Genomic DNA, 17,236 nt, shown 5'->3' with positions numbered 1-17,236 from the left:
GCTCCAGGATGCAGCTGTTGTTACCTTTGATTTTGCAATCTTTGTTTTGCTGAGTGGGAGGGTAGTTAAAATATATGAACATATATATATATGTATAAATATAAATATATGTATATACCAGATGGGCTTGCATTTTAAGTGGAAATTTAGTTACACATATTCTATTCCAGAAATGCAGAAATCGTTGCAGGTAGATAAACTGTCAAAACTAAATCTGAAGCATTCATGTGCAAATACCAGTTATGGCAGCAGTTGGATATAACTGCTAAATCAGAATCTGACATGTGCTCAAGGCCAAAGACCTAAAACTGAATACCCAGACAGATGCCAACAGTACAGATAGACTTGTAAGTTTTCAGGTCTATCAGTGAATACAAAGATTCATGTTTGTTTTTTTTTTAACTAGCATTCAAAAATGCTAGTTTTGAATCTTAAGGTTAACCATTACATAGGGACTTCCAGACCCTGGAAAACTCACTAAGGAAACTGTGATTCTGACACAGTAGTTGTACAAAAAATGGTGCCACAGCACATATAATACAGCTCAGAAATATTCCAGACAGTTTCACTTGCAGGCCACTGTATCACTGTCTCATAAGTGAAAGGCAGGTCAAGGAAGACATTTTCTTCATTTATTTTCCTTTGAGTTTGATAATTGGATCACAAATGCTGTAATCCTACCTAAGTTCAGCTTTCTGCCTAGTCCCATAGAATATCAACATTCTAGAAGCTTGTAGCAAATATTTAATAATTACAAAGGACAATGGTTGTTTGCACAGCATGGATCTTCATTCTGTTCCAACTGGATAAAATCTTAGTTGCTGGGCATAATATAGGCAATGTTGTCTCATGAAGGGTGAGCAAGGTTTAAGCAAAAGGTTCAATGTACCTCAGAGCACGGGAAATAAGCCCTACACTGAAGGATTTTTGGAAATCCACATAAAGCTGATATAGAGTCTCAGTTCCTATGGTTAGATATTCTCTAAAAGAAAGAAAGAAACAAACAAAAGGACAAAAAACCAGAAACACAAAAGATGAACAAAACAACTGAAATCCTTGCTGGCTGCTCTGAAGAGAAGCCTGAATGGACACGAAGGCCGCTACCTTGTCACCTCTAACAAGAGTCACCCAGGTAGCAGTGGAAATGTGAAACCTTCACCGAAACAAAGCTGATGGCAAAATTCTGAAGACTTTTGGCACAGCAATGCAAGAGCATGCACTGACTTTAATTCTGCTTTTCTATGAATATGAATTAGACCTTTTGAATTGACAGTCCATTTTCCTACCAAAACCATTCTTTTCTTCAAAAAAATCCACCAGAGAATCTGTCTTCCCCTGCCAAATGCAATGATCTTTTTTTTCACAGAAGTTCAAATTTAATCCCATTGAAGCTATTTGTCTTTATAAAGAGAGAGCGGGATGTGTTTTGTATGGCTATATTTTATCTTCTAGTATCAACTGAATTTATTAAACTATCTGTTCCATGTAATTACTTTCTGTAGATCAAGCCTTTCTAATAGGTCTGTTCTCCCAATGTCCTTGCTGGGTGCACAGAACTCCCAAAGACATTAATGATTCTCAAGCACGTGATTTGAGAGAAGACTATGTTTCATGTCATTTCGAGTGGTAAGAGTTCATAACAGAGACCATGTAGTGCAAGCGCTAAGCTGCACAGTAGTGGCAACTACTGTTTTTTAATGAACTTTAAACAAAGCATTCTTCTTATTTGTGCCTCAAATTGGACTCTTCCTTAAAAAAGAATCACCCTACATCTCTATTGTCATGTTTTTACACATAAGAGGTGTTTCCTAAGTGTTACTTTCCTATTTTTCCCACTGGCAGCAGTAATTAATTCATGCCAACAATTATTTTGGAAAACATAACATTTATAGTTTCGTTTAATCAACACAGAACATAACATTTATCGTTTTGTTTAATGAACGCAGCACCTACAAATGCCACCTCCAGCTGGTGGCATAAAGTTGCGAGTGATGTGTTTGCAGAAGAAAGTCCATCCATGCTGTCACCCATAAACAATCAGAATACATTCCAAGGACACAACAGTGTTCCCACCCCACCCCTTGACACAGGGGAGTTAGCAAATGTTACCGGCTTCAATTAACATGAAAGGGTCTTTAAAAACAATAAAGTAATTAGACACGTTCATGAGAGGTAATTATGTCATGTAAAGATGAGCATTCCCAGAAGTGCTTTTGGCTCTATTAGAAAAGAACATTTCTCCTCTTAAATGAATTTCACAGACATGTAAGGTGTGGGAAAATAGCACCATTCTCATCAGTGTTAAAAGCATATGATACGAATGAGGTCTCCAGCATGGCACTGACTGCAATAAATTATCAAGTGTGTGTTCTGTTTTCTGAAATGGGCTCAATTTATCATTTCATTGAAAAGGTTCCATTATGCTAATGTCTTATAAAATCACTTTTTGCTGTTGGTGGAAGGTGAAGAGGGGATATCAATTTTTATATATAGAACTTGGAAGTACTGCAGCAGTGAGTTGACAAGGGTTAATAACCCTAACAGAAGATACAATATACGTAAGAGCAAACTTCCAAGGACTTTGTAAAGACAAATTTTCATAACCCTACTGGAAGCAGAATAACCAGAATACTTTTCTTAATCTTAACTATTTCAAAAGAAATTTTGACAGAATTAGCAATAGTTAATTGGTGGGCTGAAAACTCTCCCTCTGTTCTCCAATTAACCCTTGAATTGACAATGGAGACTGTGTAGGAAGTGCTATTTCAATGAAGGTCAGATTAGAGAATGCCATTATCGTTCTTGTCAATTTACCCAGATAGCAGCCATGAAGGATAATCAGACAGAGGTGATTACTTGCAAAAAGGAATACTCCTTCTCTAAATATAACATTATGTAATAAGAATGGTTTCTTTCTTTTGAAGTATTGGATACAAAACAGATAAGTATTAGAAGAGGAAGAGAACTAGATTTAGATAGACAATTGCTTTGATCTTGTATAATAGCTCTCTTGTGGCTGAGATGTGACTTGTACCCAGGACACCTCTTTTCTGCTGTGCATCAAAAAATAAGAGTATTGTTTCAGAAACATTACCGCATTATGAATAACTTTTAATGGGAATCATTGTCTTATGGACATGCCTTCCCTTACCCCTAAACATACTCATACAGTATAATCCAAGAAGCTACAGCAACTAATCAAGAGGGATAATTTAACATATGCGGATATGAACAGGCTGCCCAGGGAAGTGGTTGAGCCTCCATCCCTGGAGGTATTAAAAAGACAGGTAGACGTGGCCTTAGGGACATGGTTTAGTGGTGGACTTGGGAGTGTTAGGTTAACGGTTGGACTCGATGATCTTAAGGGTCTTTTCCAACCTAAATGACTCTATGATTCTATGACTGCAATATATTTTAGCAGTTGAAAACAACTAAGTGGAGCTAGAGCACTGTGGCCATTATCTCAATGAATCATCAATAAATACCCTTCTGGATCTCAGAGCTTTAAACATGCATCACAGTTCAAGAACTTCTGCCATACAATATTTACCAAACAGCTTGGAAACTCTTTTAAAGCTTTAAAGAAGTTCTCATTCAACACATACATAGGAAATATTTAGCAGGATTGATTTAAAATTAAATGTAATCTCACTCTACCATATAAAAATATAATTGTCATACCCTTCTTTTAGCACACACCTGGATTTTCAGACCTCAGATGCACATCCTTAAGATATGATTACTTCTGAAAAACATATTGTAACACTGTGATGACCTAGTCAGGCACGACGTGGAAGCATTTTGCACTAAGTGTATGAGCAATGTGACCACCAAAGGGACAAAGATGTGTGTAGTTGCACACAGGAGGCATCCAAGTGACAAAAGGTTGTAAAACAAAACAGAGCAAAACAAGCACGAGGAACTGCAAATGGGCAGAACGTGTTGCAGGTATGGGACACCCATGAAGGCTAGCTGGCAAAACCAAAACCGATGGAAGCAATAAGGAGCGCAGAGGAGATTCCCTTTTGGGATGGGGACAAGTAGTATAAAAACATGAAACAAGAAGAGGAAAGATGGAGAAGAAGGAAGACAAGTCTGCTTTTGTTCCAGTTTCTCTTGTCAAAGAGTTCTCAGGCCTGATCAACTCGATTTCTGTGACTAGAACACATCAGTGCAACCTACATGGCATCAGGTCTGTGGTACTGTACACTCAGCAAATTTAGGATAAAAGATCTAACAGTCAAAGTCTAACAGCTTTGTGTATGCAATGATTGCATAGTGATAATGATTAACAATGTGCAGGAACTAACCATCAGCACAAAGAGAGTTGTTAATGGAGGAATTTTATAAAGTTTTGTTTTAAAGTTTAAAACAGAATTGTACACACAGTAAATTCACACAGCGTGTATTGAAGACAAATGCAGTCATGCTTCCCAGAAAGTATTTGCCAGAATCAGGACTAACGTGTTATTGCTGAGTTGGTACTTTATTCTGCTTTTCTAAAAAAGTAAATTAGTACCTTCCCTTTTCTGGATGTAGATTGATCCTCAGATTGATATTGCATTTCATATTTAAAAGTTTGAAAAATAATGCATTATAAAAAATCTGAATCAAATGTAGACTAAATCACAATGTGCTGCATAATGCATTTTCATTTACATTAAAAGTGGTTTAATCCTAACACAAAAGTAAACTGTCAGTGCACCAAATCTGAAAATACCATAGTAACTCAACTAGTTACTTGAATGTGTCTACTGAAACAATACATTGGTTGCATACTAAGTAATTTATTACTTTTTCTTGTACAGCAATATGAATCTTAATCAAATGAATGTCTGTCAAAAAGAACTACCATAAGAACCATGTAATCACCATTAAACGGTGTACTAATATCTCAAGAAATTTAAGAAAGGTCAGTGTAAGTACTCTCATAATTTGTTTTTAGAACAAAATTTAGATAACTCTGGGAAAAAGGACCTAATTACTAAATGCAAATTGCACAGAATACTGATTTCCCCTCCTCAAACTACTGATTTACAATACCGTGGACCTAAAGTACAATTAATTAATTAATTTATGTTATAATTAATCCACAAATGATTTTTACAGATGCCAAGGGAAAAAAAATCTTTATACTGATTAATTTCCCATGTAAAAATGCAGCTAAATGACAGGAGAGAAATTTTAAGAATTCTTTTTCTCTTTTCAAAGGGAATAGTAAATTCTTAGGTATTTGGTTTTGTGACACAGAAAAGCAAAATTACGTCATGGGAAAATAAATTCACTGTTGTCTTAGTTTTGTCTGGTGCAGTTGCTGAACACTTACAGATTTTCATGTCTCAGAGTATCAACAGGGATGTTCTTGCAGTGCTGGAGGCCATTTTGCATGGATCAGTGCTCACGTTTTGATGGCATTCTCAAAAAGGGGATAATGAAAAGTTGCAGTTGTACTCAGCTTGGTACTGGGGTACTCAGCCTAACACCACATTAAAATGGGGAGGTAGAGATGTACACAATACCATTGCCCAATCTGGAACTAATTTGACATTATAAGTTTTATAAAACCGTGAAGTAATTTTAAAATACCTCAGGAGCTTAGACGACTCATTTACTTCAAACAAACTTGACACAAAAATTCTTATCCTTTTAGGATTTTGATTAAAAGAATCATAATAAAATGTAATATTAACCACAGAGCACAGGAATTTTAACATATAATCAACAGAATACTATTCAAAAAGTATTTGTACAGTGTCAGCAATATCCCCAGTTAAATTGATTTTTTTTTTTTTTAATTCATCAGAGCTTCTCTCAGAAGTATGCACAGTTCTGGCTACCCAAACCCTGAATTGTGGCTTTTCCTTCTAAAAGTTTTTGCATGTGTCTTTCATATATCAGACTCTTACATAGACTGGGAACCAGCTCATCACTTTATGCTTTTAAGCACTGACAATACTGAGGTTTTGGTAATGGCAGTTTTACCTGCCCTAATTCATAGTTTCATTATTTGCAAGGACAGGAGGTTTTAACATATATTATGTTTTGGTAAAGCATTCCCTAACTAGGTGGAAAAGAATTAATCCTGCTTTTTGCTAGAATTTACAGCTTGGCACACCTAAGTCAATATATACCAGTACCTTATTTACTCTTCTGTGAAAAGAGGAACGTGGAAAGATAAGGAGACAGAGATGACTTGCATGCAAGCATCTTTAAAAGGCTAGCTAAAGAACACTGGGATATTCTAGGGAACTGACCAGATGAGCACTATTTAAAAGTTGTAAAGAAAAAGACCTAAGTAATGATGACCACATCTAATCGATTCAGACAAAATAATAAACCAGCTGATAATAGATTAAACTGGGAATTAAATAGGTAACAACATTAACATCAGCTTACAGAAAACAGATGCTGTCAAACTTGGGTTGTTCTTTTTTTTTTGAGATTACAAATTTGCTTGACATGGGTAGCTGATAAATACATTTAGAGAGGGAAGCAATGTGATTCTGTAGTCTAACCTCCTGCCTAGCACAGTCCATACTACTCCTAGGTTGAAGTCCAGTCTTTGTTGCTGGACATATGTTTCAGAAAAATGTCCTATATTTATTTTTAAATGGCCAAATATGGAGAATTCTTATAAGCCAGGATAACTTGCGTCAGTGGTTGATTTCCTGGCAAGTTAAAATCTATGTGTGGTATTTATATTTGCTGGCTTTCAGTTTCTAGACAATGAAAGCTTAAATCCCAAAATAGCTTGTAAGATCTAAGACTCCCCTGTTATCAAATTTCCACTCTCATGGATGCCACAAGATTATACCAACATATAAGCCAATCATTACCTGCACTTTTGTGGGATTCTTGTCACTCTTCTCCTGAACCTTCTAACAGTTTTTTCAGCAGCTTTCCTGAAGTTCAGACACCAAAATGGTTCATTATATTCCAGTTTTAGTCATGCAAGTGTCAAAAGCAGAGGAAAAACATACTCTCCACTCCACTCTGTTTTCTGTTTATACTTCCAGAGATCATAGTAACTTTCCTGGACCTAGGATCATGATGCATTCTCATATTCAGCCGATGAGCCATATGAACCCTTATGTTTTTCAGACTCCCTGTTTCTCAGGCCAAAATCTCTTCACCCTATACATGTATTTACTGATACGCAAACAGTATGGAACATAGTTTATTTGCTTACATCTTGTTTATCAAAGCACTTTGTCCCAGATATTGAACACATTGTAAATTAATTGGGGGTGAGGTAGGATGAAAGTCCTGTGCTGAGATTTTTTTCGCATTCTCCAAGCATTCAAGTCAATACTTCAAAAACACTACTTTTCCAGTCAAATGCCGCATAAGCTTCTGGAGGAAGCTTTTGTCATGCAAAAGTTACTACAAATCTTTTTCCTCAGAATTCAAAGGAGGGCAAATAAAACAAAAGCAGGGTAGGGACATAGGGTAAGCATCCTGTGGTAAGAAACAGAAATACCTTAGGCTTCAGAAAGAGATGAAGGCTCTTAGTGTTTACTGCTACAGTTATGGAATAGCTGTGTAGCATGTTAGATTAAACAATAATCAATTAATTAATCCCCTGCCTCTAAACTGTAAATTTGTCCTCTATTCCTTGTGTGTGATCTCTCACACACAGAAAAGATTATACTTGGTTCTACTGTGTAGGTTTGTAGTGTAGACTGATCACCGCAACAGCCATCCACCTTCTAAGACAATAGCTTGATAAGTATACTTTCAAGTGGCAGTGGTGGCATATGCATCCTTCAGCCGCTCATTCCCACTACTATTACTCATTTCAGCTGTGCCAAAGAAAATTGTCGCTACACAGTAAAGTTGATTGGAAAACTGATCTCTGGATTAATCTTTTTTTTTTTCTTTTTTTCTTGCTGGATTATTTTTAACCCAGACTACTCCTTAACTCAGTGAATTATGTGACTACAAATTAACCTGCCCCAAACCCTAATAATAAAAACATCAAAATCCCCCATATTGAACAAAAGTGGTGCGGCTGAACAGACACGAGGACAAGTTTTCATAGTGAGAGATAAAACAAGCCAAGGAGAAGATAACAGGCTTTTAAAAAGTACTTGTCACTAATATCCTTCCAGGCAGAACTGTCAGTCATTAGAGTGGCTCTTCTTTTTTTTTTCCTTATGATAAAAAAAACCTGTTTGTTTAACTTAATCACAGATAAAACTAGTCCACATATATTCTCAGTAAATTTTTTCCTCAGCTGTCATTCTGCCATGAAAATATTTGCTGCAATAGAAGACACCTATTAGTTTGTACTTGGTTTCACAGTTTGCAGTCTGTGGAAAAACTCACCACATCATGACAAATTTTAAGAGGCTTTACGCATGCATAAACTATTCTGTAAAGTCCAGCAGAACTATTAAAGCCCTGTACATACCATGTACAGTAGTGAAAAAATAACTAAGGAGTAGCGTGAAAAAGCTCACAGCATTGCCTTGCTTTTGACAGTAAGCCCAGTCTGAAACCCTCTTCCTAGTTTACCAGATTTAAATCGGCATGCGCCCCTCTTATCTCATTATTCATTCAGATTGGGAGATGTGGATCATTAAGCTGGGTACTAATTTGTTCCTAAACTGCACTCATTCATCATTAGTTGGCAGTGAGAGGTTGATCAAGTCAGTTGTGGAATACTTCTGTGACCCTCCCATGAATTGTATATTTTCTGCATGAGTTACTTAAGAAATTCTCTAGAAGTTATTTTAACAGTTTTAGTAGCCATTTTGTTAAGCATGATGATTTCTGTGGTCCGGTTAGTCACAGAGGTCTCTCTGTCACATTCACAAATTATCTTCTCTACTCTGGGCTTATATGTTTGGTATTATCTTCCATATTGTGTGTAAAGGGTATTTGTGTACTGTTCTTTCTAAAAAGACATCTCTGATGGACTGTTACTACAAATCACGACAGAGTCTAGTATTGCACAGAATGATGTCTCTTCACTGGGGACAATCACTGTTGTCAGTAAGGATTAGCTAGATAGTGTTTGAGGAGAGGGTTACTCTGAGAAGATTCATGTAATAGCTAAAAGATTCTTATATTTCCTTCTGACTTGAGCTTCTCTCTCATGAACAATTTTAAATATTATAGCACAACCCATTTGCAGTAACTTAACTTGTGCCTCAGACGATTTTTCATGATGAAGAGAAGATATTCTCATTAATAATTTGGTGGATGAAGAGCTACTAACATCCATAGTATGAATCGTCATCATATTTTGTGCCAGCTGTGTTTTTCTAAATAATAAGTCTATTGTATAGAAATATTTTTTACAAAACGCATGGGTATGAAAATGTTACAACAGATTGGGAATTAAACACATTTGCAATGCATAAGCTGCCCAACATTCCAGTTAAGGAAACTTCTGCAATGGAAATTTTACCGAGACTATTTTTTGACTTCTCATAGACCTCTGGGGGTTTTGCCAGCTTATAATAATTTGTAAAAATATTAGCATAATACAAGTTAGAGACAGGAACAACGTAAGAAATCACTCCGTTTATCCACAAAGCAAAATTATTTTGCTAGAAGATACATCAGATGCTTATCACCTCTTAATATAGTTGTATTTTTTGTTTAATAACTAAAAGAAACCATATGCTGGGTTTTTTTACTGTGATATAGAACTGTTCGCCCTAAGAAAGAAACAGACAACTGTTCAGGTCTGTGTATTGAAATGTACCAAATCACTTATTTACCTGATTTTTCAGAGGGAAGAGAAATGCTGTTTTTTGTAGTATCCAGAATAACAGCCAGCCCTGCAGAGAGTGATGGGAGGATGCTGGAGCTGAGATCTACACGAGTTAGACTTTCAGGTTCTCTTTCCAAGGCTTTTAGAATACCTTCAGCACCGTTATCTTCTCTTTCATCCTTGTTCTGACTGTTCTTCTGTGGACTCTGAACAATATGAACGATACTTTGCTGGGCCAGGTCACAGTTCTGCAACACAAAACCAAAACCCCAATAAATAATAAATTGTGACATAAGGAACAAAATCCCCCTACCTCCAATTTGTTATTTGTTAAATGGTCTCCAAGCCATTTTGTGTAGAATTTCAGTGTGCGGTAATGGAGTTTAAAGCAAAGTGACAAGTGTAAATTGCTGGAATTAGGATTACTTGCATTGGCAAAAGGGTCACAACACTTACAAATTCTAAACATTTAACAAGGAAATGGTGGATCAGAGCCAACAGCTCTAAATAAGTCTGGTTTATTGGCACAAAGGAAAAACTCCAGAGGGAGCACTACAAAATCAAGTGCTAAGAATATTCAATACTTAAAATGCATTTGCACAGATAATGCTGATACACACTCTTCATGTAGGGTCAACTTTGGGTCAAATTTGACAACCACAGAGAGTTCACGACCAAGCTAGTCCAACATATCTTTGTAAACAGAAACAGGGATGATGATGCTGCCGGTGAAGACTGATACTTATTTCTTGTCCCTAATGTAACTGTCAGTCTAAATCTGGCTTTAGATGAAGACTCAGTATGAGTTTCCCATTCTTTCCAAAGATGACATTTAACTGTTGACTTCAGAATTAGAGAAAGTTTGTGGAAGATCTCATGACCGCTGTAGTCTTTGCTGGTAAAACAAAAGGATTGCTACCCATTTTAGCCCAAGAGGCCTCACATATACATAAGTACTTCCTCTTTCTCAGCTCTCATCAGAGGTGATTCTTAGACAGTCTTTCCAGATCACGTGTCTTAGAAAAAAGCAGGCTGAATAAGGATCTTATGAAAGGTTTATCCATGATAAATCAGGATAGAAGTCACATTTTGTTCAGCATTTTCCTAATATGGAATAGGAAAGCAAAACATTATCTCAGAATTAGAAATTACAAAGATTTTAGATGACCTACCATTAATGAAGGGCTTTCAAGAAAGATTTGTATTGATCTTTTCACAGCACACCTTGCAACAAAAATTGTTCTTTTTTGGGTGATACCTCCTGGAGATCCACACCTATTTCTCCACTGTCATGAATGAACCACATACAAACATCAACCTACACACAAAGAAGACTGAATTTCCCTCAAGAAAATAATTTTCTAACTCTTTGCAGCATCATTAGGTTGGCTGTGTCTGTACTGAAACGTCAAGACAGATTGCTGATTACATTTGTGAGGAACAGAAAGAGAATTCAAAAGCATTTGTCTCAGTATCTACACAATATTTAAATTGTTTAGTTTGTATCTGCAATTATTACATGCATTTTTAATTGCAAAAGATTCCTTTACAGATATTTTAGTGCTGTTTATACCCTTGTTATTATCCCACACTCTCTCTTCTACCACTTTTTCTCCTCTGGTTTCATTTCTATTTATTGGTTTTCCTTCATTCTCTTGCATTATTTCTCAGTACTTGCCCCTCCACTCTTTCTGTCTTATGTAATGTAATGCAGTTCTAAAAGACAAAAATCTGTTTTGCTTTCTTTTTTTTTTTCAGTTGAATTTTTAATAACATGCTCTTTCCTTAGTGAAGCAGTAATCAGCCAGCAGAGATTTGTCAGAGCATGGACACTGCAGTCTTAATATTCAAACAAAGCAGTTACTAGATTTCAACTTTAAAACATTATGTTGACATTAAAGGTCTCCTTTTTCGTACAACTTGTTGCTCATAACGTTTTAACAAGATCCATTTAAACAGCTTAATAATTTCATTCATTAACACAAAATCCAAAATGCTGCTGTTACTCTAAAACTTCTCCAACTAAGAATACTGCATAGCATTAAAGAATTTAATAACCTAAGAGAAATTAATAATGAAATTAATAACCTAGGCAAATGATGAGCTCAAAAGTGATTTGCTCAGTTACAGCTAGAATTACAAAGGGAAATAGGTATATATGTAAAAACTCACAACCTTGGAAACCCCTAATCAACTGTCAATCAGTCAAACCATGTTTTAATAAGCATCTTTTCTGGCAGTTTTTCTTGCTTAAGCAGCCCCTGTCCTGCCTTTTATTTTTTCTCACCATCTACTATCCTTCTCAGTTCGTTTCTTTTTAAAGTTTGCATCAGTTCCCTGATTCAGTTCACAGCTTGATGCTGTGCTACAGTCACACTGACGGGATGGCGCAGAAGAGAGAATAAGAGGGCTGGGAAGGGCTGCTTAAATCAAACGAAACGCCCCCGCAAAACCACAACCTTGTTCAACCAGTCTTGCTTGATCTTGACTGCTGTATACATTCAGATGCATGGTTTAAATTGATTGATCTTTAAAAAGTATAGGTTCCTTTCCTGTTCTTTTTGCAGACCGGAGGGTATGTGGTTAGCTTAGAAACAAAGGATGGGCTGACAAAATAGAGCCCCATCTTACCTACTGTTCCCTCTCCAATAATGTCAAGAACCACGTACTTCAAAAAAAGATGTAAAATTTGCACTTTGGGCAATTATACATCCATATGACCATAGCAATAGCGTATTCCTGGATTTCATTTAATAAAAGTTTTGATTTTAAAAGGGCAGGTGAACATGTTGTATCTTAGCTTTCTTGCATCTCATTATCAGAAACAAGAACAAACTTTGGAACATTGAACATCACTACTGATGATGATAATGTAGGTCATAGACACAGGAAAGCTTAATTAGCAGATCCCAGGATAAGGTTTCAAAGATAGTAGCCAGGAAAAACAAACAACACCCTTTGATTTGTACACTGACTATATTTGATATGGAAGTCACTGAGCCGTAATAAACACGGAATACCAAATCATCAGTTTTGTAATGTTGTTTCTGATTACGTTTGAATTTAATTTGGCTTGTGTTTAAAGGAGGAAAGTAATTCTCAATCTTTGCAAGAAAAGTGAGAAGACAGTACAAGGGGAAAAAAAAAAAAAGGGTTGTGGTCACATCTTAATTGTGAAGAGACCTTGATGAGAGTATCACCAAGCAGTTCCCAGAATTAGGGTGATCAATGCTTTATAGCAGACTACGTTTCGTAGATGGCAGATGGGCTAGGTCTGCAGCTTTTTTCTCTGAGAAGAGAAGCAGAATTCAGACTATTTCTGTAAATGTTTAGGTTTTGCCTCAGGTTACTATTGTAACACAAATCTAAGATACAATTGTTTATGTCACTGTCACTTTCATTTCCTTCGTGTGTTTGTTTTATGCCTCAGGAAACATTTCTTTTGAGAATATCTATTATTAATGATTCTAGAGATATTGTCTTGTCTTATTTGTTGATCCAAATTAATGCCTGTGATCCATATTCCAAAGGGAAATACTGCAAATGTATATATTGTAGATTCTGAAGTATCTCCTTGCACTAGATCAAAGGGAGCTGAGAAGATCCAGAAGTGATGAAACCCAGTATTAAGGACTGATTCTTTACAGAGAATGGGCTTGGGCCAAGTTGGATAAATGAATTCATAGCAGATGAAATAATTAAAACTTTTTTTCATTCAAAACTTTTGCTTTTGCATTTTTTTTCTGAATTCTCACGCTGAATTTCACAGGGCTGAATCAGCACATCCTGAGTGAAGAACACAATATCCTTTGGTACTGCCAGCTGTGGGCCAAGCAGAAGGTCCCTTTGGGAGACTGAGATAATTATGAAGATTGAAAAGATGACTGTGTTTCAGTAACTCTGAAATCCTCTTGTTCTGACAGATTTCTGCTCGCTATCTTCTTGACAACATATTTTGATAGTGATGTCAATACTGAAAGAGGTATTCTCCATCTAACAAATATATAGTCCACTAGAGGTCATATTATATTTTCTGAAGTGCAAGACACTTTACTTTGACGTTTTATTTAAAAAACAAACAAACAAACAAACACTAGAGCAGAGAATAGTTTGAATTCAAAAACTTGGATTCGTGTGTAAAAGAGCTAATTTCTTGTAGTGTTTTGTCTTGAAAAGGAATTTGCAATATTTTCATTACATGTTAACCACCAGTTCAGGGTTTTTTAGGTGTTTGGTTTTTTTTATTGCCTACCAAACTCAAAAAGCAATTGTTCACACTCATCTACCTAAGATCCAGTTCAAACTTTTCCTGTTATCTGGAGAGCCACATCTTTGCCCATGAATCCCTGGGGCCCATAGAGTGGAAACAATAACAGTTTGCCTAATTGCTGCCTATTTAGATTAAGCAGATAATAGGCTGCCTGATGCCACTCAGTAAGAGATTCACACAAGGTAAATGCTCAAGAAAAGGTATTTTAAACTTCTAGGAATATGATCAACAAGAATCAAAATGTTGGCTTTCCAGACAGGTTTTTTCTCAACTGTGCTGCATTTCAATATCAGATGAAAAAATGAGGGGAATATTTTTGTCTCATTAATCTGCAGAATCAATGAAATAGTAAAAAAGCTCTCCAGAGTACCTATAGCACAATATACCTCTTCAAACAAATAGGACCCATGTAAAAGTGCAGATGACCCACCAACTTTATTGGAAAAATCTTTTCCCATGGATAGTGTAAAGAGACATTAAAGGTGACCTTCTAAAGAGAAAAAAAGTATATAAAGTTCCCAGAAGAGAGAAAAATAAGCCCACCAAACCTCACTCTCCTATTGCTCTAACCCTCTCACCACCCAAGGACAGAGACCAAGTCTCAAAAGCAGCAGACACAGAAAGGAAATCAATTGGAAGAACAACACTATTTTCATTCCCTGATCACAGACCAATGACTGAAGAAAGCAACAACAAAAAAATATCCTTTATAACACAGGGAGCAAACATTGAAATATTCATGAACTTGAAAGTAGAGATTACCTAAAATAAAAAATACAGATACAGTATTAACATTCTGTTGAGCCATGATGGTCTAAGAAATGGGAAGCAAGATTTGCAAGAAGACTTAACATCTTTTATTTAACCAGCTGATGCAGAAAGAAAAACCAAATAAGCTTTTGGGCTAAGAGACTCTTCTGCAGGTCATGGCAAGGGGAAATCTGAAGGGAAAATTAACCACTGTTAAAATACTGAAGCAAATCAGCACCCTGATCTGATATCGCCATCCATTTGTGTGAATTCTGTCTGCTGAGTGGCAGTTAACTAAATATTGCTCCACATGGGGCAAGGGAAAAAAGCTAGTGCACCACTGGGCCTAAATTACACAGACCACTTAGCAGTTAAATTCCAGCAATCAGAAACTACTTGCTATTTTATGATGCTGTGGAATACATCTATCTTTGACTTCAGTTCACCTTTTCAACATTTACAGAGTCATACATTACTGTACTTGTTTAGTATTCAGAATATTGTGGGTGCTAAGCAACACCTAGAAGGAAAAATAGTTGTATTATTAAAATTATTTATTCAAATAAACATGATGAAAAGGCAGAAAACCCTTCACTTAGCAGAATATTTGTACCCTAATTTTTATAATCTCTTCCTATTCAGTTCTTGCAGTAGTTTAAATATTGACCGTGCGAAAGAACTAGAATAAAAGGAAAGCTATAAAAAATGTGCTCTGAAAAAGGATTCATTGCTTTCTAAATCCAAAACCTGGTATCATTTTAAGGACTACTATTAGAGTTCCAAAGACAGTCTGTTGCAGCAAATGAAGAAAGAAGTGCATGGGAGTTTTCAGTTCAGCAGGTAACAGTGAAGCTGAAAGTAACCAGACGCAAATGAGTGACATATAGCATCACTATCTTTTTCACACAACCAGCTGCAAACACCAGTGGATGGGAGGCAGGCCTTTGGCATATGAAGATGCTGGAATATAATAAATTGCCTTGTTTTAAGAGGAAACAGAACAATATATCTTCAAAACACCTTTAAAATAAGGACAGGACATTCTTAATGTGATATAATGGTTAAAACTTCTTTCTGTAATGACAGTTAATGAAGATGGATACTGTAAACAGCAATATAAAGTTATTGCTTCCCAGATAAGCCACATTCATTGTGGCTTCATTGTGTTACGTTTTTTTTTATCTCCCCCTCCTTCTCTCCCCCCCCCCCCCCCTTACTTTTTTTCTGTGTTTTTGTATCCTTTTAGCAAGTCCAGGGCTAACTGAAAAGTGCCAAGTCTTGAACTATTGATTTAGGTAAGAGCTTTGCACCTAATTACCAATATAAGAAATTGGTGACAGGATTTTCATGATACTGTTGACTGCAATGATCCCAGAAAACCACCAGCCCAAAGCACAGCTGTTCCTCCAAGACATTCTCCCTTCATTGCCCTCCTGGGGAACAGGAATGAAAGGCAAGGTATTAAAAATCAGTGACTCCACTGCAACTCTGAGCGGCAGGGTATCTCTGCCAATGACTCCTGGAATGTGGCACCTAAGATGGGGAGAAGTGCACAGAATGTTCAATTGGCCTCACAGAGGACATGGAAGCATGATGATTGCTCATTGCTACTAATTTATTTTTCATGTTCCTCAAATAAAATATGCTAGAACTGCCAAGATCCTCAGATTTTCTCCTTCTGAAAAGACAATCACAGGCCATGATGTCTACATAAAGGACAAAAATTTGGAATTTCAATGTTTCTGCTGAATTTTCCTAAACATTAGAAATTTCAGAGCCTTGCAGGTAAGAAATGAATACAGAATACATTTTTTTGAATTCTTTTCAATCTGGAAAATTAATAAGTCATTATTAGGCCAAAATTATTTTAGGAGGAATATAAGTGGGTTTCATGGAGTTACTTCAGGTTAGCTACCAGGTGCCTCTTACCTCTGCATCACACATCAGCTCAAAATGCAGGACAGTGCATTTAGATGTATTTCAAATTAATAAAAAATCAATTTTATGTGAATCATTTAGATGTGACTCACTATATGTGAATTACATGCATAGACCTTTTCTTTATCAAAAGCTATGACTAAGGCAATCACTGCTTTCAGTATTTCCCAAATATTAGATGTTTTCCCTGATGCTTTGTGGTCGGGCAGAACAACTTGCTGCAATTCTGATTTTCATACCCTTTAGAGTTTGCAGATCCTGGCTAGGCTGTCCTAGAATATGTCCTAGAGAGCAGGAGTGCAGGGTTGGAAAGGAATAGACTGATTCCCAGTCACATCCTGCCCTGGAAGATACCTCCTGAAAGACGAAATTTTTGCATTCACATGCTGCTAATGGAAACTTTTTGCTCCATCACAGAAACCTAAAGTTTGGGCTGATTCATGTGTTGGGAAAAATCACTTCTGTGCCATGAAGCAAGAGAAGTGAAGAAAAAAGAGAAAAAAGACAGATGATGGCTAAATCAGTGTTTGAAATGTGTGCTTTAGGACTGCAAC

General features: G+C 36.4%; 1 protein-coding gene across 1 annotated transcript in view; it reads right to left on the bottom strand.

Annotated features, from left to right (window-relative positions):
* PRKN (parkin RBR E3 ubiquitin protein ligase) overlaps nt 1-17,236 on the bottom strand; it is a gene marked incomplete at its 5' end in the record, with an annotated part of 628,924 nt that overhangs the window by 505,890 nt on the left and 105,798 nt on the right. Inside the window, 1 exon segment of the mRNA XM_082305465.1 lies at nt 9,732-9,972. Coding sequence (XP_082161591.1) covers nt 9,732-9,972 — 241 coding nt within the window.

The sequence above is a fragment of the Platalea leucorodia genome, assembly GCF_965183815.1.
Source record: "Platalea leucorodia genome assembly, chromosome: 3".
NCBI classification, from domain to species: domain Eukaryota; kingdom Metazoa; phylum Chordata; class Aves; order Pelecaniformes; family Threskiornithidae; genus Platalea; species Platalea leucorodia.
This window is presented reverse-complemented; position numbering and strand designations above follow the sequence as displayed.